At 40.8% G+C, this 26,987-nt stretch overlaps 1 protein-coding gene across 3 annotated transcripts in view; it reads left to right on the top strand.

Moving 5' to 3' along the window:
* TRPC4AP (transient receptor potential cation channel subfamily C member 4 associated protein) overlaps nt 1-26,987 on the top strand; it is an 86,973-nt gene that overhangs the window by 14,776 nt on the left and 45,210 nt on the right. For all 3 annotated transcript variants that reach the window (XM_054723590.1, XM_008149698.3, XM_008149697.3), the window contains exons 2-5: nt 10,399-10,527; nt 16,477-16,593; nt 24,287-24,344; nt 26,503-26,558. In XM_054723590.1, the coding sequence (XP_054579565.1) occupies nt 10,399-10,527; nt 16,477-16,593; nt 24,287-24,344; nt 26,503-26,558 (360 nt within the window). The remainder of the gene's footprint in view (nt 1-10,398; nt 10,528-16,476; nt 16,594-24,286; nt 24,345-26,502; nt 26,559-26,987) is intronic.

The following is a 26,987-nucleotide window of genomic DNA, read 5'->3' as shown; positions in this document are numbered from 1 at the left end:
ATGTATATATTCATATAAGTTCTTTTTTTAAAAATATATATTTTATTGATTTTTTACAGAGAGGAAAGCAGAGGGATAGAGAGTTAGAAACATCGATCAGCTGCCTCCTGCACACCCCCTACTGGGAATGTGCCCGCAACCAAGGTACATACGCTTGACTGGAATCGAACCTGGGACCCTTCAGTACGCAGGCTGGCGCTCTATACTCTGAGCCAACCTGGTTAGGGCCATACAAGTTCTTTGGTTGATCTCTTCCCACCCACCTCCACCTTCCCTCTGAGATTTGACAGTCTATTCCATGCTTCTATGTCTCTGGATCTACTTTATTCATCAGTTTATTTTATTCATTAGATTCCATATATGAGTGAGATCATGTGATACTTGTCTTTCTCTGACTGGCTTATTTCTTTTTTTTTTTTAAATATTTTTTTATTGATTTCAGAGAGTGATAGAGAGATAGAAACATCAATGATGAGAGAGTATCACCGATCGGCTGCCTCCTGCTTGCTCCCCACTGTGGGGGATCGAACCCACAACCTGAGCATTTCGGCCAAGGAATCAAACCTGGGGCCCTTTAGTCTGCAGGCTGACGCTCTATCCACTGAGCCAAACCGACTAGGGCATGACTGGCTTATTTCGTTTAGCACAATAACTCTCCAGGTCCCTCCATGCTGTCTCAAAGGGTAGTCCTTCTTTTTTTCCTGCTGAAGCTATTTATTAGGTACATTGAACTTTAGAACTGCTACATTGTCTTGGTTGACATTTTGTTCTTATAAGTATCTCTAGCCCTGGCCCATATGGCTCAGTTGGTTGAGCGTCACCCTATGCACTGATAGGTTGCTGGTTCGATTCCTGGTTGGGGCCCATGCCCGAGTTTGCAGGTTGGATCCCCGTCTGGGTGCATGCGGGAGGCAGCAGATCGATGTTTTCTTTCATATTGATGTTTCCCTCTCTCTTCCTCTCCCTTCCTCTCTCTTTCTCAAATCTATACAAGTATATATATATATTTTAAAAACGAAGTATCGCTAGCTCTGGTAATGCTTTTTGCCTTAAGTCTTTTATGCTGATTTTAAAACACTCATACCATCTTTCTTTTGGTGTGTGTTTACATTGTATATTGTTTCCCATTCTTTTACTTTCAGCTTTTAAAAAAACTAGTGGCCCTGTGCATAAATTCGTGCACATTGAAAGGAACTTAATTAGAAGAAATACTAATATTTTAATATCACTATTTGCCCTTTCTCTATAGTAGACATGTCAACCAAATTCATGATCGACAGTGACAGATCAAAACACACGTGTGAGTTGGCACCAGTGAGAGCTTTATATATATCACGCATGCGTCAGTCAACTTGGCCTTTTATAGATATAGAATAAACTTGCTTAATTAGACCTGCCTTCTGAATTAGCTAAACTTTTTCCAGTCCAGTGAAGCATCCCAACTTCTCTTTCAGGTAATTGTCAGCAACACAGCAGTAAATATCAACACTAAGCAGACCATTATTGTAGATCACACAGGGAGAACAAAGGGTAAAATATTTAACTGCAGCAGTGTTTGACTATATTCTGCGCAGTGAGAAAACCTGCATTCATTTTCATGGTACACCATTTCTTACTTCCTTTCAGTCGAATCAAGTTTCTAGGCTTTCTAAATCTCCATTTTCTGACTTATGAAAAGAAAATAGGATTCCATCAAGTCTCCTATCTGCCTACACCAGGACTTCTGTGAGGATCAAATGAGATGAGGCACGTGAAAACACTTCACAGACATTTGGGTACAGTGTGAAATGTTTCCACCTGGCTATAAAGCAAGTCGTGTTCCTGGGCTGAGGAAACTGCAAGGAGGCTAGTCACTAGGGAGAGGAAGCTGGGCATTGCTACGTGTTGTCATTACCTGATCGGACACTTAGCATATAAGCCTTTTATATATATACTAGAGGCCCGGTGTACAAAATTCATGCACGGGCGGAGGGGGGGGTGGTGTCCCTCAGCCCAGTCTGCACCCTCTCCAATCTGGGACATCCCTCTCACAATCCAGGACTGCTGGCTCCCAACTGTTCGCCTGCCTGCCTTCCTGATTGCCCCATAACCGCTTCTGCCTGCCAGCCTGATCACCCCCTAACCACTCCCATGCCAGCCTGATTGATGTCTAACTGCTCCCCTGCCAGCCTGTTTGCCCCCAACTTCCTTCCTCTGCCGGCCTGGTCACCCCTAACTGCCCTCCCCTGAAGGCTTGATTGCCCCCAACTGCCCTCCCTTGCAGGCCTGGTCCCTCCCAACTGCCCTCCCCTACTGGCCATCTTGTGGTGGCTATCTTGTGTCCACATGGTGACAGGATCTTTAACCACATGGGGACAGCCATCTTGTGTGTTGGAGTGATGGTCAATCTGCATATTACTCTTTTGTTAGATAGGATAGAGACCTGGTGCATGGGTGGGGGTCAGCTGGTTTTCCCTGAAGGGTGTCCGGATCAGGGTGGGGGTTCCCTTGCGGTGTAGGGCGGCCTGGGTGAGGGGCCTGTGGTGGTTCGCAGGCCAACCACACCCCCCTGCAACCCAAGCGGAGGCCCTGATATCTGGGGTTTATTTATCTTCTACAATTGAAACTTTGTAGCCTGGAGCGGAGCCAAGGCTCCGTGGCCACAGCCATTTCTGTTGGAATTTATGTATCTTCTATAATTGAAACTTTGTAGCCTTAAGCGGAGGCCTGGGCCAGCCAGCGTGTGTGGAAAGCTTGGCTTCCTCCATTGCCGAGGAAACCCAAGCCTCCCTCCTGCTCTCTCTGTGGCCGCAGCCATCTTGGTTGGGTTAATTTGCATACTTGCTCCTGATTGGAGGGTGGGCATGGCTGGTGGGTGTAGTGGAGTGATGGTTAATTTGCATATTACTCTTTTATTAGATAGGATAGACTAGAGGCCTGGTCCCTCAGCCTGGCCTGCCCCCTCTCACAGTCCGGGAGCCCTCAGGGGCAGGAGGCAACCCAGCAATCAGGGGAAGGCGACACCCCATCACACCTCTGCTGCTGCCATTGCTGGCAGCGCAAGCCTTAGCCGGCCCTGATTAACTGAGCCTTGGGCAGTCCTGGGCAGTTGTGCAGCCAACATCCGAGGCTTGCCTGCGCCTCGGGCGTCTGTTGGGCTGCTGCCATCCGAGGCTTGCCTGCACCTCGGGCCTGCCCTGGGCAGCTGGGCAGCCGACATCCAAGGCTTGCCTGTGCCTTGGGCCAGCACTGGGCGGCTGGGGACTGGGGGACTCTGGAGGCAGGTGCACAGAGCGGCCAGACCCACCTGGGGGCGGGTCTGACCGTGCCTTGTGCCTGCTGCCCCGGCAGGGCTGAGGGGACTGGGCGCCGCCATCTTGTGGCTGTGGGCGCCGCCATCTTTGAGGGTGTGACAGTCAATTAGCATATTCCCGTCTTATTGGCTGTGGGTGCCGCCATCTTTGTGAGGGTGGGACAGTCAATTAGCATATTCCCTCTATTCGATAGGATAATGTTCCATTATATATGTGTATTTTATTTTTTAAATCTATCAGTTGGTAGACTTGTTTTCCTCCCACATTTGGGTTATTATGAATAATGCTGCTATGAATATTTGTGTACAGGATTTTTCATGGATACCTGTTTTCATTTCTTTTGGCTCAATATGGTAATTCTATATTTAACTTTTTTTACAAACTGCCAAACTCTTTTTCCAAAGTGGCTGTACCATTTACATTCTCACCAGTAATTAATGAGGATTCCAATTTCTCCACATCCTTGTCAACACTTGTTATTATCTGTCTTTTTCATTATAGCCATTCTAGTAGGTATAAAGTGGTATCTCATTTTGGATTTGATTTTCCTGATGACTAGTGGTGTTGAGCATCTTTTCCTGTGCTTATTGCCCATCTATATATCTACTTTGGAAAAATATATATTCAGAGACTTTACCATTCTTTAAATTATTTACCAATAGTTTTAATAGACATAGGTTTATCAACATAACTATTTCTCTTTATGTGAGTTTTAATAGTTTGTGTCTTTAAGGAATAGTCTGTTTAATCTAGGTCAGTGATTTTCAACCAGTGTGCTGCAAGAATTTTCGAAACATACAATACTTGACTATTTAGTCAGGCGCATTGACCTCTTTTCCCTTAAATTGTCAAATTTTAAAAATGAGAACAGCCAACACAATTGCTGTCCAGTGTGAATGAATCAAAATTATACCTATTTTTTTTGTATAGATCTGCAAAAACTATATATATTTATATATTTTTAAAATATATATCTTTTGGTGTGCCACAGAATTTTAGTAATTAGTTTGTGTGTGCCATGAGATGAAAAAGGTTGAAAATTGCTGATCTAGGTAATCAAATTTGTGGGCATAGTTTTTCATAGTATTCCTTATTATCCTTTTCATGTCTAAGGGATCAGTAATGATGACCCCTCTTATATTTCCTTTTATTAAAAACTAGAGGCTCAGTGCACAAAACTTCATGCACTCGGGGTGGTCCCTCAGCCCACCTGCACCCTCTCGCAGTCCGGGACCCCTCGCTCCTTACTGCCTGCCTGCAGCAGAGGCGGGAGGCATTGCTAAGGAGCAGCAAGAGCCCGGCTTCTGGCTGTGCGGTGCTTCCCCTGTAGGAGTGCACTGACCACCAGGGAGCTGCTTCCGCATTGAGCGTCTCCTCCTGGTGGTCCGTGTGCATCATAGCAACCAGTCGTTCCGCCATTCGGTCAATTTGCATATTAGGGTTTTATTATATAGGATTTTGGTAAAATATCAAATTTACCATCTGGATTCTTTCAAGATTTTTCTCTCTTGTTTTCTGAAGTTTGGATATGATATGTGTAGGTGTAACTATTTATCCTGCTTTAGTGTTTCCTGAATTTTCTAGATCTGTGGTTTGGTGTTATTACTTTTGGAAAATTCTCAGCCTTTTTTTTCCCACTTGTATCAAAATTTTTGTTTGTTTTGTTTGAACATGTTTTTATTGATTTCAAAGAGAGAAAGGGAGAAGGAGAGAGATAGAAACATCAATGATGAGAGAGAATCATTGATTGGCTGCCTCCTGCATGCCCCCTACTGGAGGTTGAACATGTGCCCTTGACTAGAATTGAACCCGGGATCCTTCAGTCCACAGGCCACAGTGCTCTATCCACTGAGCCAAACCGGCTAGGGCTGAAGTGTCAATTTTATTTATCAGAATCTTCTGTTTGCAGCTCATAGCATTCTTGCACATGTCCATATAGGAACATTAGAAGTGCTCACAATAGGATTTTTTCCCTGATCAAAATTCCATTCAAATTAAAAGTAGGGGTATAGTCTTTTCCAACCAAAAATAACTTTGCAACTGTTGTTATTCAGATGTACAACATCTTTTACAGTTTGTTTCTGGATTGTATATAGATACTGCTTTGGAAAACAGAGAAGCTGTTGTTTTGGCAGTTGACTGTCAATGTACTTGAGGTAGTTGTTTATGGGATCTTTATTGGAAATCTGATCATCTTACTGACTTGGCAATGTGTTTGTTTGGTTCTCTACCAATCAGTATCCTCCTAAGCCCTCAGAATCTTTTACACAGCTTAGTTTCCTATTGTGTTCTATTAAGATACAGCTGTAGTTCAGAGGAGTATGTATGGTATTTCATTTATATACTCCAGAAATGGCATGTCTGAGTTAATTAGTTATGATTCTGGGCATTGTTCTGGATTCATTTATTTTCTTGGAGAAGAAAGGAGAAGGAATGCATGTTTTTTCATTGTTTTCTCACTACTGACAAGTTTGGACACTGGACCAAAGTCATTTAGAGTCATCTTGGTTTTTTAATTATATCTGAAGAGAACAATTCAGTGTTGTACAGTCATATCACTAATGAGTGAAGTTTTTCTTCTATTATAAGATCTATTGTCTGAAGAGAAAATAATTAAATTACCATTGGCTCCATATCATTTTATCTTTTGTCACATTTTTGTTGATTATTTACATCAATAATGACAAGAAAACAATTTTTTACATGTAGAATTTGTCATTATTTTCATGTACAGTGGAGCCTGATTGCCTGAATACTTTTGATTGGTAGCAGCGGTTACCATGGTTGCTTTGCTTACAAAAGATTTTATGTTAAAGATCATCACAGCAGATCTATGGTAAAACTTCATATCCAGAAAGACAACCCCAAGATAGCACACAGTTTTGACATGGAGGATCTGGGGAGATAAAGCTGTGTACTTGCTTTTGGAGGTCAAAAGATTTTATTCTGTAATGGATCTCACACAAAACACAATAAAGCTTAGCCATCTTTATTTTAAATATATTTTTTCTGGTATTCCAATTATACATATATTGGTATTTTTCCCCATTTCCCCCCCCTTTGTATTTAAGTTTGGGAAGTTTTTATCTTGAAGATATTCTTTCCTTGGCCATGTCCAGTCTACAGATGAGCCTGTCAAAGGAATTCTTTATTTCTCATAGTGTTGTTGTTTTTTATTTTTAGCCTATTGTTTATTTTTTAATTTGGTTGTCTTTATTATTAAATTGTAAGAATTCTTTATATTGTCTCGATATTAGACCCCTATCAGGCCCTTATGTGATTTACAAATGTTTTCTCCCATTCTGTGGATTGTCTTTTCACTTTCTTGGTAGTGTCCTTTAAAGCACAAACTTTTTTAATATTAAAAAAGTTGAGTTTTTTTTTTTCCTTTGGCTGCATATGTTTTAGGTGTCATATCTATGAAATCATTGCTTAATCTCAGGTCATGAAATGTATACCTATGTTTTATTCATGCAGTTTTAGCCCTTACATTTAGGTCCTTGATTTTGAGTTGTTTTTTTTAAAATATATTTTTATTGATTTTTTACAGAGAGGAAGGGAGAGGGATAGAGAGCTAGAAACATCGATGAGAGAGAAACATCGACCAGCTGCCTCCTGCACACCCCTACCGGGGATGTGCCCGCAACCAATGTACATGCCCCTGACCGGAATCTAACCTGGGACCCCTGAGTCCGCAGACCGACGCTCTATCCACTGAGCCAAACCGGTTTCGGCTTGAGTTCATTTTTTAATATGATGTGAAGAATTGTCTTGATACTATTGTCAAGTGGCCATAAGTCAGTTGGCCATAAATGTTAAGTGTTTATTTTTAGAGTTTCAGTCCTATTACATTGATCTAAATGTCTACCCTTGGGCCAGTCACGGTCTTATTATAGACTTGTAATACATTTAGAAATCAGGAAGTGTGATTTTTTTTTCAACTTCATTCTTCTTTTTCAAGATTATTTTGGCTATCTTGAATCCCTTACATTTCCATATGAATTTTAGGATTAGTTTGTCAATTTCCGCTGTGGAGCCAACTTGGATTTTGATAGGAACTACATTGAATCAGTATGGGAAGTATTGCATGTTAGCAATATTAAATCTTCCAATCCATGAACATTGATGTCTTTCTATTTATTTAGATATTTTTAAATTTCTGATGTCTTAGAATTTCATTGTACAAGTCTTGTATTCCTTTTGTTAAAATTACTCCTGAGTATTTTGTTCTGTTTGATGCTATTATAAATGGAATTGTTTTCTTAATTTTGTTTCTGGGTTGTTCATTGTAAGTGTATAGAAATTCATCTGATTTTTGTATATTGATTTTGTATCCTGCAATCTTGCTGAACTTATTAGCTTTAATAGTTTGTGTGTGTTCCTTAATATACAGGGTGGGACGAAAGTAGATTTACAGCTGTGCGTACACGAAACACAGAGTATATTCTGGTATTACTTAACTGGTAGCCTTGCGCACAAATCTGTGCGCCAGTAGCTCTCTGCCGCCCTCCTATAGCTCTCTGACTGCTGCCCCGCCCTGTTGTAGCTCCCCCTCTTCCCCTTTACCCCCTCATAGCTTGCTGCCCTGCCCCTTCCTGTAGCTTTTCGCTGCCCACTTGTAGTTCGCTGCCCCACCCTCCTGCACATCCGTGATCTGGTTGTTACATGGTTAGTAACAGATAATTAGCATATTTCTCTCTTATTACATAGGATTATTGTATTTTGCATATGAACAACTATAATCCTACTTTTGCCCCACTCTGTATTTTATATACAAGATCATGTCATCTGAAAATATAGTTTTGCTTTTTTCCCTTTGCAATCTGGATGCTTTTATTTCTTTTTCTTGTCTAATTGCTCCGACTAGAATTTCTAGTACAATGTTAAATAGATGTGGTGAGAGTTAGCATCCTTGTCTTTTTCCTGATCTTAGTGGGAAAACATTCAGGCTTTCACCATTAATTATGATGATAGCTGTGGATTTTTGGTAAATAACCTTTATCAGATTGATTACATTGATTGTACGTTGAACCAACTTTCCATTCCTGGAATACTTGCTTGGTCTTGGTGTATAATTCTTTTTATATGTTGCTGGATTTGCTTTACTAATATTTTTTGGGGGTGTTTTATGTCTATTCTCATAAGAGATACTAGTCTATAGTTTTTGTGTGATGTCCTTCTTTGTCTGATTTTTGGTATCAGAGTAATACTGGCCTCATAGAATGAGTTGGGAGGTGCTCCTTTGTATTTAATAGAAGCATCTCGATTTGAGCTGTTCTTTGTGGGTGGTTTTCTTTCTTTTTTATTAAATTGCTAACTTGATCTTTTGTAGAGCCATCAGATGTTGTGTGTGTGTTTTTCTTGAGTCATTTTCTTTTGTTTGCATCTTCCTAAGAACTTGTTTATTTCACAGAAGTTTTATAATTTGTTGCCATATGCTTGTTCCTGGTATTCACTTACTAGTATAAACTTTATTTTGGTAAGGTTGCTAGTAATATTTAATCTTTCATTCCTGAATTTAGTAATTTGAGTTCGTGTAAGTTGGTCAGTGTAAGTAAAGTTTTCACTCTTTTTCAAAGAAGCAGCTTTTGATTTTGTTGATTTTTCTCTATTTTTCTGTTCTCATTTAATTTACAATAATATTTTTTATTTCCTTGTGCTTGGTTTGTGTTTAGTTCACTCCTTTTTTTCTACTTTCTTTTGGTGGAAGTTTGAATAAGTGATTTGAGATCACCTCTTTTAAAAATATAAATGTTTACAGCTATACATTTGTAAACACTGTTTTTGTTAAGTTGCATAAAGTCATAGTGTGTGTTTCTTGTTTTCCTTTCAAGGAAAGGAAAGGTGGTTTTCCCGTTGTTTTTGGATTTGCATTGATGTGAGCTTTAGAATGATATTAAATTCCTAATATTCTATCTTTTTTTACCTACAGAAATGGTAATTTCCTATGGTTTATCCTAATACAAGTTACTCTCACAAACATTACTTCCCATTACCCCAGTATTATCTTATTTTTACAGTTAAAACGTGCTCAGGAAGGATAATGGTACTTGTCTAGGTATTAGGACCAACATGTATCAGTATAGACTAAGACATTATTTAAGACTTGCATGTCCTATAATAACATTTACCAGGAGCTTTTACCTGATTGAGGGACAGGTGCACATGAAAATAATTCACATCTGGCCCCTGATAGTGGTTTGTCCCACTAGTGTTAGTGGAAATGTGCCATAATTGATTAATGTACCTATCATTAAACCAGTGCCTGGCATTCTTAGAGAGAAGGTATGCACGACAAACAACAGCTTGGTACCTACTCTACAGGAGTTTGTAGTTTACAGGAGGAGGTGAACACATGAACTATTAATTATGATACAGTAGGATAAATGTTCAATAAGGGCCCAGCAGAAGGGCACCTACTCTTTTAGAAAAGAGAGGCAAAGGCCAATCAAAGAAATTTTCTGGCTATTTGGTTTGCATTTTGAAGATGGAGAAGAAGCTCCCAGGTAGAAAAGACAAGGAGAGGACATTTTAGGGGAAGAACCTGTGCAGAGGGGCAAAGAGAAAGAACGTATGTATTTGGACTCTAGAGTTTGCATTGGGAAAGAGATGAGGCTAGAAAGGAAAGTAGGTGATAGAATATGAAGGGTGTTGTATCACAAGGCAAGAGTTAACTTTTAACTTATAGGCTACTGAGGAGCTTTTGAAGGTTTCTAGAAAGAGGTTGGGGAGACAGTTGCTCTTCTTTGCCCAGTATGCTAATGCAGTTGTCCCTTAGTATCTATCGGGGATTGGTTCCAGGATCCCAGCAGATAACAAGCAGATACTCAAGTCCCTTTTATAAAATGTCAGAGGAGCAGTGCATATAGTCGCCCCTCCACATCTGTGGACTCCCAGACACAGTTTGAAAATACGATACTATTTTCCATCCCAGGATGGTTGAATCTGGGATGCAAAACCTGGGTATACAGAGGGCCGACTGTATATTTACTGAAAAAATTCACATATAGGTGGACCCACACAGTCCAAACCCATGTTGTTCAAGGTCAACTGTAGTTCTTTCCTCACCAGTAAAATGTTTCTCTTTTTTTTTTTTTACTCACAGTTCACTGAGACATTTTTGTCGGAGAGGGACAAACAGTCCAAATGGAGTGGAATTCCTCAGTTGCTCCTTAAGCTGTATGCAACCAGCCACCTCCACAGTGACTTCGTTGAGTGTCAAAACATCCTCAAGGTAATTCTTTTGGGCCTTGAAGGGGCTGCATTTAGGGCATCCAAGTGACACAAGATGTCTGCTTTTAAAAAAAATCTCTCTTTCAGTCTACTTTTAAAATTTTTCTGTTTTTATTATGTAAGCTGTAGAAAATTTGGGAAGTTCAGAAAAAGTGCAAAGTAGAAAATAAAACCCCCAACACCAAAGGATAATCACCAGTGAGTTCCTGTGGATGTCCTTCTGGACTTTGTGTCAGTGCTTGCTTAATTTGGGAGGTCAACCCTGTGCCCTGGGATTGAGATGGCATTCTTTTTGAATAGGGTTTAAAAGATCCCACATTTCATGGAAGTGGCCTTGTGGTTATTGACAATTATCCTATATAATAAAAGCCTAATATGCTAAGTGTCTGGTTGTCCAGTCGTCCATTTAACCAATTAAAGTGTAATATGCTAGCGATATGCTAAGGCCGCTCAACCGCTCGCTATGACGTGCACTAACCACCAGGAGGCAGACAGTCGACCCATTGATCAATCGCTATGACATGCACTGACCACCAGGGGCAGATGCTCCGACCAATAGGTTAGCTTGCTGCTGGGGTCTGGCCTATCGGGGCTGAGCAAGATGGGCTGGACACGCCCTGGAGTCCTCCCGCAGTTCCTCCCTGGCTGGCCTACCTCCTGTGTCCCTCCCAGCCCCAATCGTGCACTGGTGGGGTCCCTCGGCCTGGCCTTCACCCTTGCGCAATCCAGGACCCCACAGGATGTCGGAGAGCCGGTTTCGGCCCAATTCCACAAGCCAGGCCAAAGGACCCCACTGGTGCACAAATTTGTGCACTGGGCCTCTAGTGACTAACATAAGAAGATTGAAGGGACTGGGCTTGGTGGTTGGGAGAGAGATGGAAAGAATGCAGAGAGCTATGGTAAGGCCATTCTCAAACTTAAGTAAAAGTATGTGTTAGAATCACCTGGAAGGCTTGTTAAAACAGAGTGGTGCATCCCATTCTCTGAGTTTCTGATTTAGAGGTCTGGGGTTACTATATCTAAACTTTAGCTTGGTGGGATGAGGAGGGTGGGTCCAAATTTGAATGTAGAGCACCAGCTTTAGCTGCAGTTAAAACCCATGCAAATTACATTTGGTCATAATGAAACTTAATGATACATTGTTCTTCAGAGGTAAAGTTTTGATTTTATATCATACTAGAGGCCTGGTGCATGAAATTCGTGCTGGGGGTGGGGTGTCCCTCAGCCCAGCCTACATCCTCTCCAATCTGTGACCTTTCGAAGGATGTCCAACTGCCTGTTTAGGATAGGACTGCTGGCTCCAAACTGCTCGCCTGCCTGCCTTCCTGATTGCCCATAACCGCTTCTGCCTGCCAGCCTGATCACCCCCTAACCACTCCCCTACCAGCCTAATTGATGCCTAACTGCTTCCCTGCCAGCCTGTTTGCCCCTAACTGCCCTCCCCTGCAGGCCTAGTCACCCTTAACTGCCCTCCCCTGCAGGCCTGGTCACCCCCAACTTCCCTCCTCTGCCGGCCTGGTCATCCCTAACTGCCCTCCCCTGAAGGCTTGATCGCCCCCAACTGCCCTCCCTTGCAGCCCTGGTCCCTCCCAACTGCCCTCTCCTGCTGGCCTGGTCCCTCCCAACTGCCCTCCCCTGCTGGCCATCTTGTGGTGGCCATCTTGTGTCCACATGGGGGCAGGATCTTTGACCACATGGGGGCAGCCATCTTGTGTGTTGGAGTAATGGTCAGTTTGCATATTATTCTTTTATTAGATAGGATAGAGGCCTGGTGCATGGGTAGGGGCCAGCTGGTTTGCCCTGAAGGGTGTCCCGGATCAGGGTGGGGTTCCCTTGAGGCGTGGGGCGGCCTGGGCGAGAGGCCTGTGGTGGTTTACAGGCCGGCCACGCCCCCCGGCGACTCAAGCAGAGGCCCTGGTATCTGGGATTTATTTATCTTCTACTATTGAAACTTTGTAGCCTGGAGCGGAGCCAAGCCTTCTGCTCGCTCTGTGCTGGCAGCCATTTCTGTTGGGATTTATTTATCTTCTATAATTGAAACTTTGTAGCCATAAGCGGAGGCCTAGGCTGGCCAGGGTGTGTGGACAGCTTGGCTTCCTCCATTGCCGGGGAAACCCAAGCCTCCCTCCTGCTCTCTCCGTGGCCATAGCCATCTTGGGTTAATTTGCATACGTGCTTCTGATTGGCTGGTGGGCGTGGCTTGTGGGTGTAGCAGAGTGATGGTTAATTTGCATATTACTTTTTTATTATGTCATTCTAAAAAATAACAGGCTTTCTAAAATATAACAGGCTCTAGAATAAGCTTAATCTTTACTTTTAAGAAGAGATGTTTTGCCCTAACAGGTTTGGCTCAGTGGATAGAGCATCGGCCTGCGGACTCAAGGGTCCCAGGTTCGATTCCGGTCAAGGGCATGTACCTTGGTTGCGGGCACATCCCCAGTAGGGGGTGTGCAGGAGGCAGCTGATCGATGTTTCTCTCTCATCAGTGTTTCTAACTCTCTATTCCTATCCCTTCTTCTCTGTAAAAATCAATAAAATATAAAAAAAATAATAATAGATGTTTTGAGCTGAATCCACTGTGAGAATGAAGACCATTCTGAGCAATCACAGTCGACATTTCAGAAAATGTGGACATTGCTCCGAAGGGACACACAATTATTGTGAAGGACCCCAGAGGCACCCTGCTAAGGGACTTCAATCACATTGATGTAGAACTCAAACCTCCTTGGAAAGAAAAAGAAGAGACTACAGGTTGATAAGTGGTGGGGAAATAGAAAGGAACTGGTTACCGTTTATACCATCTGCAGTGAGGACATGATCATGGGTGTTACACTGGGCTTCCCTTACACGATGAAGGCTGTGTGTGTGCTCACTTCCCCATCAATGTCATTGTTCAGGAGAATGGTTCTCTTGTGGAAATCAGAAATTTCTTGGGCGAGAAATACATCCACAGGGTTCGGATGAGGTCAGGTGCTGCTTGTTCAATATCTCAAGCCCAGAAAGATGAGTTAATTCTTGAAGGAAATGACCTTGAACTTGTATCAAATTCAGCTGCTTTGATTCAGCAAGCCAAAACAGTTAAAAAACAAGGATATCAGGAAAAATTTGGATGGTATCTATGTTTCTGAAAAAAGAATAGTTCACCAGGCTGATGAATAAGATCTAAGTTTTTCAACTACAGAAACAAAATGCTGGATGGTTCCTTACACTTATGTAAGACGTTTTAAAGATGCAGTAAAAGTCGTGTATTAATTTAAGGGGGAATAAAAGAAATGTTTTGTATTTTTGATCTTCTCATAGTCTGACTAGGGTAGAAATAATTATAGTCTTTTACACTTGTTTAAAAACACTTTGTAAAGAGTTATATATTAATTTCACTTGATTCCTGCAAAATTTGAAATATGAAGCAGGAGGAAAAAGAAGTAGAATGAGGGAAATTAATAGTGAGTGCTTGCTGTGTAATCATCTTTTCTTTCTTCATCCAGCAAATGCTTATTTGAAATTTACTGTGTACCAGGCATATTTAATTCTTATGGTAACTTTGTGAGATGGGTGGTGTTTTCTTTGTATTAGTCTAGAATATTTTGATTCTAGGTGACAGTAACTCAGATTAGGAAAAAAAAAGATCCTTTATTGTCTTACATAATTGACAAGCACAGGTGTGAATTCAGGAGCTGAACAGTTAGGCTGTCCATTTCTTTTTTTATAATTCTTTATTTTTGAAAGTATTACGTATGTCCTCTTTTTTCCCCCCATTGACCCCCTCCATCCCACCCTCGCCCCCCACCTCAGGGCCTCACCCACCTCATTGTTTGTGTCTATGGAGGCTGTACATTTCTTATCTTGACATCTGTGTGTGACCTCAAGTTCTTCCGTGTAATCATAGGTCTTGGGTGACATTTCTATAACATGGGTTAGCCACTCAGGTGAGGGGAATGAGAGACTATTGGCTAGGGGCTGGGACTGAGTTGCTTGTTGACAACCTTAGCAGAACTATGTGGAAAGTGGGGAGGGGCATTTCCTCTAAGGAAATGCAGTTGTTACCTGAAGAAGAGATAAAGCTGCTGGGTAGACAAAACCCAGCTGTTTTTTATATTCTCTTTTTCAGTTGAAAAGAAACAAGACTCGGCAATAACCTGCCCAAAACCTTGTGGCTACTATATGATGAGCCCAGGTTTATCTTATCCAAAGACCAGCTTCCACTGTACTAGGTTGCCAGCAGGAAGTACTTCCTGGTTTTATGGATGAGAAAAATAAGATCCAGAAAAAGTGGTTTAGTCACTTACTAATTATGTGACTATAGGCAATTTTGTGATATTGTTTTTTTGCATATAAAATGAGTAAAAGTATACTTACTTCATTCAATTATTTTAAGGATTAAATGAACTAAGATGTAAAAGCGCAGTGCCTGGCATATAACAGGTGATCTGTAAGAGTGAGTTCTGCTTTTTCTTGATGTGTGGTGCTTGGACCAGCAGCATCAGCATCACTTGGGAACTTGTTATAAATGCACATTCTCAGGCCCCCCTCAGACCCATTACAACTCTGCAGGTGGGACCCAGTAGTCTGAATTTTAAGAAGCTCACCAGTGTTTGAGCATACAATGTTTGCTCTTGCCTATTGTATTCCATTTTCCCTCACAGGTCCTGGATTCTTCCTACTCTTTCACCCAAAATAGTTATGCTTTACAAGCACAGACTCTGGAGCCAGATTTCCTACACTTAAATCCTGGCTCTACCACTGTGTGACATTGACAACTTCTTCATGCCTCAGCTTCCTTATCTGTAAAATTTTGGGATAATTTACTATTATCCTATACAGGATTGTGAGGATTAAAAGAGGTAATAAATACATGAAGTGCTTAGACTCAAGCACTAAATAAATTAGCTATTATTACTATTATTACAACTTTTGTTATATCAACTTTTCTGTAAGATTATTATTTTTTTCTATTACCTCTGTTCCATATGAACAAAGGATTCTTTGGCCCCTCCAAATTTGAGAACCTCTACACTGTATTGACTGTATTGAATACCTGCTAGGGAGAATATAAAGAGGAATCTGTTTGTCTTGTCTTTGAGGAATATTTAATCTAGGGAAGAAGTAACATACGTTTGTAAAGAGGTACGAAGTAAAAGTGCTAAATGCCACAATGAATTACAGATTTCTTTGGGGGTTCAGAGGTGCATCAGAATGCTTCTGCTGAAGGGAATCAGAGAAGACTTCCTGGAAGAGGTGACACTTGAATAATGTTTTGGTTATCTATTGCTGCAGAACCAGCCACCCTAAAACTTAGTAGCTTGAGATAATAATCACTATATATCTGTAACAATTTTTTTGGGTAAGGAAACTTATCCAAGAAACCACTTATTCAAATACATATATTTTTTTACTTGTTTGGAGGTGTTGATGTAAGTAGTTGTTTATTATTTCTACTACTATTACTACTGCATAATGGTTTGATTGAGTGGTTCTTTTGCTTCGTGTGGTGTTGGGTTGGGTATTGAGTCATCTGGAAGGTCCAGAGTGGCTTCACTCACATAGCTGGTAGGTTGGTGCTGTCAGCTGGAGATCAGCTAAGGATATCAGTCCTTAGCCTCAGTTCTCCTCCTCATGGCCTCTCTAGGTGCCTATGTTGGACTTCTCACAGCATGCATGGTGATTGGGTTCCAAGATAGCAAAAGCCAACTTTGCCAGTCTTTCTTAATAATTAGGCCAGAATTGCCTAGTGTCACTTCTGCCACATTCTATTTGTTGAAGTGAGTCATACCAGCCCAGATGCAGTATGGGAGAGGATTCTGTAGGGGGTCTGAATATGAGGAAGTGTGGTTCATTGGGGGCTATCTCATGGGGATTTAAGTTGGGATTAAAATGCAAACTGATGCTTTGGTGTCTGCTTGTGTTAGATACAAAAACTGAATGTCTTTCTGCATACTTTTTTTAAACTTAGGAAATTTCTCCTCTTCTCTCCATGGAGGCTATGGCATTTGTTACTGAAGAGAGGAAGCTAACCCAAGAAACCACTTATCCAAATACATATATTTTTGACTTGTTTGGAGGTGTTGATGTAAGTAGTCGTTTATTATTTCTACTATGATTACTACTGCTTAATGGTTTGAGAAGTTAACTCTTAAAATGGGAGTCAGGAAACATTTCAGAATATATAGCAAACATTTGAGAATTTTAATCTTTAAAAGCTCATTAGCACTCACCTGTTTGGAAGCAGCATAGCTTTTATTTTAGAATAATTTATATATTTGAATTGATAATGTAGCCACCTTTTTTTTTTTTTTTTTTTGGAAAGCACCAAGTTAAAGAGATATGTCTTGTACTTCCCCACTTCCCCAGTATCCTCTCTTCAGAGGCAGCTCTGATTACCAGTTTCTTCTATGTCCTTCCAGAGATGTGTTGTGTGTGTGTGTGTGTGTGTGTGTGTGTGTGTGTAAATAACCCCACTTCCCCCACCTTAGGTTTATTTTCTCCCCATATAGAGGTGACATGTGATATATACAGGTGTATTGCTTTGTGTCTTGCTTTTTCCATGTCATTCTTTAGCAAGGGGATAGTTTCATTTGAATACGTGTAAACCTGCCTCATTATTTAAACAGCTCTGTAGTATTCCCTGGTATAATTGTACCATAATTTATTTACCCAGGCCTCAATTGATAGGCATTTAGAGTTTTCTCACACCTTTCCTATTACAAACAAGATTGAAGTAAAGGTTTTTGTACATACTTCTGTGTACATGTGAATATATACCTTTGGGATCAAAGCATCTATGTCTTTTATTTTTATTTTTTGAATAAATCTTTATTGTTCAGATTATTACAGTTGTTCCTCTTTTTTCCCCCCAGAGCTCCCCTCCACCCAGTTCCCACCCCACCCCATGCCCTTACCCCCATCCCCCACTGTCCTCGTCCATAGGTGTAAGATTTTTATCCAGTCTCTTCCCGCACCCTCCACACACCCTTCCCCCCGAGAATTGTCAGTCTACTCCCTTTCTATGCCCCTGATTCTATTATATTCACCAGTTTATTCTGTTCATCAGATTTTTTATTCACTTGATTTTTAGATTCACTTGTTGATAGATATGTATTTGTTGTCACTTTGTTGTTCATAATTTTTATCTTTACCTTTTTCTTCCTCTTCTAAGAGAATACCTTTCAGCATTTCATATAATACTGGCTTGGTGGTGATGAACTCCTTTAGTTTTTTCTTGTCTGTGAAGCTCTTTATCTGACCTTCAATTCTGAATGATAGCTTTGCCGGGTAGAGTAGTCTTGGTTGTAGGTTCTTGCTGTTCATCACTTTGTATATTTCTTGCCACTCCCTCCTGGCCTGCATAGTTTCTGTTGAGAAATCAGCTGATAGTCGTATGGTTACTCCCTTGTAGGTAACTAACTGTTTTTCTCTTGCTGCTTGTAGGATTCTCTCTTTGTCTTTTGCCCTTGGCATTTTAATTATGATGTGTCTTGTGTGGTCCTCCTTAGATTCCTCTTGTTTGGGGTTCTCTACGCTTCCTGGACTTGTAATTCTATTTCTTTCACCAGGTAGGGGAAGTTTTCTGTCATTATTTCTTCAAATAGGTCTTCAATACCTTGCTCTCTCTCTTCTTCTGGCACCCCCATAATTCGGATGTTGGTATGCTTGAAGTTGTCCCAGAGGCTCCTTACACTATCTTCATATTTTTGGATTGTTTTTGCTTTTTGCTTTTCTGGTTGGGTGTTTTTTGCTTCTTCATATTTCAAATCTTTGACTTGATTCTTGCGATCTTCTAGTCTGCTGTTAGATCTCTGTATATTATTTTTTATTTCAGTCAGTGTATGCTTAATTTCTGATTGGTCCTTTTTCATATCCTTGAGGGTCTCACTATATTTCTCAGAGGTTTCTAGAAGATTCTTGAGTAACCTTATAACCGTGGTTTTGAACATAAATCCAGTATTTTACTTTCATCCATTTCTTTCATTTGTGGCTTGTTTCTTTGTCTCCGCATTTTGGCTGCTTCTCTGGTTTGTTTCTATGTACTAGGTAGCTGCTAAGTCTCCTTGAATTGATAGAGTGGCCTTGTGACCTATAGGGCCCAGTGGTTCAGCCTCCACAGTCACCTGAGATAGACGCTCTTGGTGCACCCCTTTGTGAGCTGTTTGCACAGTCTTGTTGTAGTTAACCCTTGATTGCTTTTGGTATCACTGGGAGGAATTGACCTCCAGGCCAATTGTCTGTGAGGATCAGCTGTGTCTACACTGGAAGATCTGTTGCGCAGGAGACACTCTTATGGGGCAGGACTTGCTTCAGTAGGGCTTTGGTGCTCACTGAGTCTGCCCCCCCCCTTTTTTTTTAAATTTATTTTTATTGATTTCAGAGAAGATGGGAGAGGGAGAGAAAGAGAGAAACATCCATGATGAGAGAGAATCATGGATCAGCTGCCTCCTGCAAGTCCCCCACTGGGGATCGAGCCCGCAACCCAGGCATGTGCCCTTGACCAGAATTGAACCTGGAACCTTTCAGTTTGCAGGCTGATGCTCTATCTACTGAGCCAAACTGGCTAGGGCGAGTCTGCCCCTTGAGTGTGTCACTTATGGATGTGAAGAGTTGTAATCTGGTATGGTCTCACTCTGACCACTGGGTACACTGGCTCTTGGATCTCCAACGAGGTGCAAGGTCAGCCACTGTCTGGGGCCATCCAGCAGGAGCTACAGAGACAACTGCAGATTCCTCCTCTTTGTATGGGGTTTGGAAGTGCCCAGATGAGGCGCAGCTGTGAAGCAAGGCCGCTGCTGCTGCTGCTACTTCTGCTGCCAGGCAGTGGGCCTTCTTTTGGAATCCTTGGGGCTCTCTGACCCAGCTGCAGTTTGTTTTAGGCCAGTGGTCGGCAAACTCATTAGTCAACAGAGCCAAATATCAACAGTACAACGATTGAAATTTCTTTTGAGAGCCAAATTTTTTAAACTTAAACTTCTTCTAACGCACTTCTTCAAAATAGACTCGCCCAGGCCATGGTATTTTGTGGAAGAGCCACACTCAAGGGGCCAAAGAGCCGCATGTGGCTCGCGAGCCGTAGTATGCCGACCACGGTTTTAGATGAAAGGACAGGCCATTCATATGCAAAAGCTGATGCATACAGATTGGGTGTGGTTGTAAATTGGGTGGGACTGGGTCTCTGGGAATCACCAGGGCAGAGCAAACAGCAATGGCTGCCCTGAACTGGAGAAGTCCCCTGTTCTCTGTGTCCTGCGTCCCCCCCCCCCCCCCCGCCCCACCCCCCCATGCAGGAACAATGATCGCTGCGAGCACCTCTAAGAGTAAGCCGCCCTTGCGTTCCTGTCCCGATACCAGACAGTCCAATTTCACCCCGTATGTGCCTGGGTCCCCCAGAGTCTTGCCCGAAACTGGAGTTCAGAGCAAGCGGGAGCTTGTATCTCCCTGCTGGTTTACAGAGCAGCACATCCAGGTGCCAGCACTTTCCGCGCCTCCACACCTCTTACCAGTCTCAGTGCGCTTTCTTCACCTCTCTAGTTGTGGAACTTCCACTCAGCCAGCCTTCCTGCAGATCTGGGTGGTAGTTGTTCTGCCATTTAGTTGTGGTTTTGATTTGGTTGTGAGAGGCAGCAAGTATAGGTGATTACCTATGCCGCCATCTTGGTTTCTCCCATCTGTGTCTTTTATTGTTTATAAACTTGTCAGTTGCCATACCTAACAGGTTTTTTCAACTTACATCCCCAGTAACAAAGGATAAGAGTGTCTGCTTATTCACTTCATCACCAAAATAGTGTGCATATGTGCTTTTTTATGGACTTTGTAATTGAAGTGTAACTAGCATAAAGAAAAGCACACAAATAATAATCACAAAATAAATTTACCTTTGTCATTTGTGTACAAGTTTCTGTGCAGGCTTGGAGTTTCATTAATTTGGGGTATATGCCTAGTAGTGGGATTACTGGTTCATATCGTAACTCCTATGTTTAATCCTTTGAAGAACCGTCAGATTGTTTTCCAAAGCAATTGCACCATGCCCACCAGCAGCGTATGAGGGTTCCAATTTTTCTACATCCTCATCAAACTTGTTACGTGTGTTTTTGAATATAGCCATCCTAGTGGGTGTGAAGTGGTATCTCATTGTGGTTTTGATTTGTATTGGCTAATGGTGTTCAGCATCTTTTTATGTGTTTATGTATCATTTGTGTATTTTCCTTAGAAAAATGTATATCTCCTTGACTCATTTTTTAATTGGGTTATCTTTTTATTATGAGTTTTAAGAGCTCTTTACTTGTTTTCATTACAGTTTTTAAAATTGGCATTCTTGAATAACTTTTTGTGTGTTTATAAGTTGTTTCTTTTCTGCCAATTGTCTGTTAGTGGCTTTTGCATCCTTTCTATTTGGTTATTAGGCTTTTCTCATATTGATTTTCTATCTCAGTTCTTTCAGGTTACTATAATATTACAAACTGTAGGTTATAAACAACAGAAATTTATTTTTCACACTTCTGGAGGCAGGGCAGTATAAGATCTTGGCAAGGGCAAATTTGGTGTCTGGTGAAGGCCCTCTTTCATGGTGCAGATTCCTGGCTTTTTTGTTTGTTTGTTTGTTTTTCCTTTTTTGTTGCATGTTTTTTTATTATTTTAATTTTATTGTTTAAAGTATTACAAGTAGTAGTGCATATATCTCCTTTTTTTCCCCATTGACCTTCCCCCAGCCTCCCCTATCCCCTGGCACATGCTCTCATCCCACCCCTCCAGTGTCTTATGTCCATGAGTTGTGCTTATATGCATGCATACAAGTCCTTCGGTTGATCTCTTTCCCCCCCCCTCCCCAACACTCCCCAGCCTTCCTGCTGTAATTTGACAGTCTGTTCGATGCTTCACTGCCTCTGTATCTTTTTATTCATCAGGTTATAATGTTCTTTATTATCCATAAATGAGTGAGATCATGTGGTATTTTTCTTTCATTGCCTGGCTTATTTCACTTAGCACAGTGGTCGGCAAACTGCGGCTCTTAAGCCGCGGTTTGCTGCTCTGTTGACTAATGAGTTTGCTGACCACTGACTTAGCATAATGCTCTCCAGTTCCATCCATGCTGCTGCAAATGGTAAGAATTCCTTCTTTATGATAGCAGCGTAGTATTCCATTGTGTAGATGTAACATAATTCTCTAATCCACTCATCTGCTGATGAGCATTTAGGCTGTTTCCAAATCTTAACTATGGTAAATTGTGCTGCTATGAACATAGGGGTGCATATATATCCTTTCTGATTGGTGTTTCTAGTTTCTTGGGATATATTCCTAGAAGTGGGATTACTGGGTCAAATGGGAGTTCCACTTTCAGTTTTTTGAGGAAACTCCATACTGTTCTCCACAGTGGCTGCACCAGTCTGCATTTCCACCAGCAGTGCACAAGGGTTCCTTTTTCTCTGCATCCTCGCCAGCACTTGTCATTTGTTGATTTGTTGATGATAGCCATTCTGACAGGTGTGAGATGGTACCGCATTGTCGTTTTGATTTGCATCTCTCGGTTAATTAGTGACTTTCAGCATGTTGTCATTTGTCTCTTGGCCTTCCTTCTGTCTTCTTTCGAAAAGTATTTAGGTCCGTTGCCCATTTTTTTTATTGGATCATTTATCTTCCTTTTGTTAAGTTGTATGAGTTCTCTGTAAATGTTGGAGATTAAACCTTTGTCAGTGATAACATTGGCAAATACGTTCTCCCATACAGTGGTCTTTCTTGTTGTTTTGTGATGGTTTCTTTTGCTGTGCAAAAGCTTTTTACTTTGATGTAGTCCCATTTGTTTATTTTCTCTTTAGTTTCCATCGCCCTAGGAGCTGTATCGGTGAAGAAGTTGTTTCGGATATGTCTGAGATTTCTCTGCCTGTGGATTCCTCTAGTATTTTTATGGTTTCCTGTATTATGTTTAAGTCCTTTGTTTATTTTGAGTTTATTTTTGTGTATGGTGTAAGTTGGTCTAGTTTCATTTTTTTGCATGTATCTGTCCAATTTTCCCAACACCATTTATTGAAGAGACTGTCTTGACTCCATTGTATGTTCATGCCTCCTTTATCAAATATTAATTGAACATAGTGGTTTGAGTCGATTTCTGGGTTCTCTATTCTTTTTTTTTTTTTTTAATATATTTTATTGAATTTTTACAGAGAGGAAGGGAGAGGGGAAAAAGAGTTAGAAGCATCGATGAGAGAGAAACATCCATCAGCTGCCTCTTGCATACCTCCTACTGGGGATGTGCCCGCAACCAAGGTACATGCCCTTGACCGGAATCGAACTGGGGACTTTTCAGTCCACAGGCTGACGCTCTGTCCACTAAGCCAAACCACCTAGGGCTGGGTTCTCTGTTCTATTCCATTGATCTATATGTCTGTTCTTGTGCCAGTACCAGGCTGTTTTGAGAACAGTGGCTATGTAATACAGCTTGAAATCTGGTATTGAGATCCCACCTACTTTGTTCTTCTTTCTCAGGATTGCTGCAGCTATTCGGGGTCTTTTTTTTTATTCCAGATGAATTTTTGGAGAGTTCTTTCTAGGTCTGTGAAATATGCCGTTGGTATTTTAATGGGGAGTGCATTGAATCAATAGATTGCTTTGGGTAATATGGACATTTTAATGATGCTGATTCTCCCAATTCCATCTATTTATGTCTTCCTCTATCTCTTTTTTCAGTGTCCTGTAGTTTTCCGCGTATAGGTCTTTTACCTCCTTAGTTAAGTTTATTCCTAGGTATCTTAATTTTTTTGGTGCGATGGAAGATGGGATTGCTTTTTTAGTCTCTCTTTCTGTAAGTTCATTATTGGTGTATAGAAATGCCATAGATTTCTTGGCGTTAATTTTGTATCCTGCTACATTGCCAAATTTATGGGGTTTTCCTCTTCTGCATTCTCCAGGAATCTCAGTTCATTCATAAATATGGGCTTTTGCTTGGGTCATTTTGCCCATTCACTGACCTTTAGTTGGGTGCTTTTTTCTTGCCAAACCCCCTGTTATTGGTTTATTGTGTTTAAGTCTTCTATTTCTTTGCTGTTGCCTAGTTGTCTATTATTGAAAGTGGGGTATTGAAGTGTTCAACAATTATTTTTGAATTGTCTATTTCCTTCAGTTCTGTCAGTTTTTGCTTCATTTATTTTGAGGGTCTGTTATTAAGTGCATCTTTGTATATAATTGTTATATCCTCCTGCTGGATCGATCCTTTTATAGTTTTAAATTTTCTTCTTTGTCTCAACAGAATGGTTTTTTTAATGCATGCCTTTGTAAATAGTTTAAGCAAAATTATGTGTAGTATTTAAAGTATGTAAAATGAAAAATGAACACATATCATTCCTACCCCCTGTAGAAATAAGTATTAACAGTTTATGATGTATCCTTGAGATTATTTTTATGTTTATAAGAGAAAACAAATATTCTTTAAGCAAAAGAAGAATTGAGGTGATACTCTGTAGCTTTTTAAAAATTAAAACCACATTGGATCTCATAGATTACCTAATCTAATATGCCTATTTTTTAAAATGAGAAAACAGAGTCTATGTCGGGGCATCGACCTGCCCAAGTTTACATGGGGAATAGGTGGTTAAGCTGGGACTAAAACCTTGGTGTAGAGCTCATTTCCCTGAACCTCCCTGCCATTTGCCTATGTTGGGAATAAGAGGCTCTTGTAATACGGTTATAGATATTTGGGCCATGAGTTAACAGAGCAAAGATTGTTTTATAAGTTGTGCTTTGAATTAATTTTGAAGATTTTATCTAAAAATATTTTTTTATAGCTTCTTGTAGAAATTCTTATGAGGCCTACAGTCTCTCTCCGGGGACAGAAACTGAAAAGTAAGTATGTTTGTCAACCACTTCCCCTTTTTCCAACCTGCTGATATGATGGTGGTTTCCAGGAGTTTCTCTTCTTCTCTAACTCTTAATGGTAAGGACATTATGGCTTAGATTCAACTGCAGGGTACTCTCTCCAATCCTAACTAAGCAGCTGTATTTATTCATTTTATACTAGGTAGAAATACAGTCTGGTGCTTTAAAAGAAAAAGTGTGAAAACCACTGGAATAAAGAATTACATCTTATAGTCCTTGGGTCCAGTTTTTATGTTCTATTTGGTAATTCTTACTTCTCATATACAGTAAGATCACTGTCTGTGTTTTGTTTTAAACTATTTCTTATTGTTATAAAGGTGATATATGCTCTGTGTAAAAAGTTCAGTCATTACCAGAGTGCATATAGTAAAAAGTAAGAATGTTTTTGGTGGTGCATTATTTTGTAAGTTCAGTAGTGGGTATATGGGTATTATTCTTATTCTTCCTCATAATTTATGCATATTACAAATATTCTTTTGGGGTATTCAATATTTAATTTATAAAAAGAATAAATGTACTTTACTTGGCATTAAAAGACAGAGATCACTTAATATTTCATGAATGCTCTTCCACAAACATCACTTTTTTTTAATTAAAAAGTTTTTCCTCCCTAACATCAACATGGCATACTATGTAAGACCTCATTTGTAGGTATAGTGATGGTTAAGAGGATTCATATTCATCTTTGAATATCCATATTTAGATTTTCTTTCTATCTAAATTGGTTCTTCTGTTCTCTATATACTGGTCAGGGTATTCCAACCTGCTTTAAAGTCATAAAATTAAAAAACCAACAAGCCTCAGGAGGTTGAAAGGTAGTGATAAGGGATATAGGACACTTGCATTATCTCAGGATTATATCAGATAACCCATCTGGCCCAGCTACCTTGGCAGGACTGCCCATTGGGATCTCAGAAGGAGACCCAGCAGTTTTAGAGGTATTGTAGCAGCATAAGATTAAGTGGGAATAGTTTTTGAAAATAAAAATATGCCAAACAAAACACTTTGTCCATGGTTCATATTCAGTTTTATCACCTCCTAGTTTGGGGGTCATGAAAATTTAGTTTTCCCTTTTGTGCTACTTTCTGTTTCTGCTGACAGAGGAATAAGTAGCTAGTTCTTTAATAGGCTTGATAAGTTGTGGGAGACCGTGAGAGGCAATCAGGTAAACAATCCAATAACCTTGTTTTCCCCGCTTTGCTGGGCCCTTGTCAGGCATTAAAAGCCATTTCCCTAATATAAATAACCAGATTTATAATAAGAGACATCTGTATACTTATACTTTGGATTCTAGTAGTTCAGGTTTTGGAAATGTTTCTTAAAGAACCAATTCAACACAAGCATCAAAAGGTTTACATTGTTTATTTTTTTGTCTATTTAAATAGCCAAAAAAACAAAAACAAACTAAAACTAAAACCTTGGATATATTCTAAGCAAGCTACAAAGTTAATATGGCTTATTTTAAATAATGATATCACCATAGACTGAAATTATGAAGACTGTGGAGAATAATGAAAATGGCTACTATATCAAACCAAAAGGAGTCTACAAATTGATTTGTGGGTTCTGATGGGCACCATGAAAATCTTTGGTAAATAAAAACTGGAGGGAGATATGCTTATCCTACCTAATAATAGACAAATATGCAAATTGACCGCACCTTCGCTATGCCAAACCATGCCCACCAGCCAAAGCCACGCCCACCAGCCGATCAGGGCGAGTATGCAAATTACCCCAGCCAATATGGCGGTTAATTTGCATACACGGAGGGAGGGAGGAGTGAAGACTGAAGACAACTTAGAAGGAAGAGGGAGGAAAAGCGGAAAGCAAGGTAGCTGCCAGAGGGAAAGCCCAGGCAGGGCGGGGTGGGGCGGGGCGGGGCGGGGCAGGCGGCAGCGGCGCTCGGGTGTAGGCGCTGCGGCCGCAACGGCAACGGCGGCGGCAGTGGCAGCGCACACGGCCGCAGCGGCCGCTCGCAGGATTCTTCCTGCAAATGGGCTACTAGTAGGAAAATAATCATCTTGGAGGAGATTATGAGAAATTGTTTTTATTTTCAAAAAATTTAATACAGTTATACTGTCCTTTCAATGAGAAAAATAGCCAATTACTTCCCTTTTACTTTCAGTAAGTGATGAAATGTCCAAGGACTGTTTGAGCATCCTGTATAATACCTGCGTGTGTGTAAGTACCCCTACCATTGGTGCTGCATTTTTCTTCCCACCGCATCTGCAGTCCTTGAGAAAGGATGATTCAAGGGAGGTGGTGGGCCTGAGAGCTATCTTCAGATATTGAAGGAATTGACCTTATTTTATGTGTGTCTGAGAACCAGAACCAACAGGTGGAAATTACGGGGAGGCAGAGTTTCATAGTATAGTTGACCTTAACACGGACTGCACAGGTTCAACTTCATATGACCCATGCAGTTCAAACCCGTGTTGTTTCAAGACTCAACTATATTTTCAACCTGTAGTTGGGAATTTGTGGGTGCAGAAGGCTGACTGTAATTATAGGTTTTTGACTGTACATAACTCCTGTGTTCTTTAATAGTCAACTGTAATTGTTAAGAGCTACGGTTACTTCAGCAGGTACTGAACTCCTTTAACCCTGGAG

Source organism: Eptesicus fuscus, chromosome 12 (genome assembly GCF_027574615.1).
Source record: "Eptesicus fuscus isolate TK198812 chromosome 12, DD_ASM_mEF_20220401, whole genome shotgun sequence".
Taxonomy (NCBI): Eukaryota; Metazoa; Chordata; class Mammalia; order Chiroptera; family Vespertilionidae; genus Eptesicus; species Eptesicus fuscus.
The sequence above is the reverse complement of the archived record's forward strand: the minus strand, read 5'-3'. Positions and strand labels throughout refer to the sequence as shown.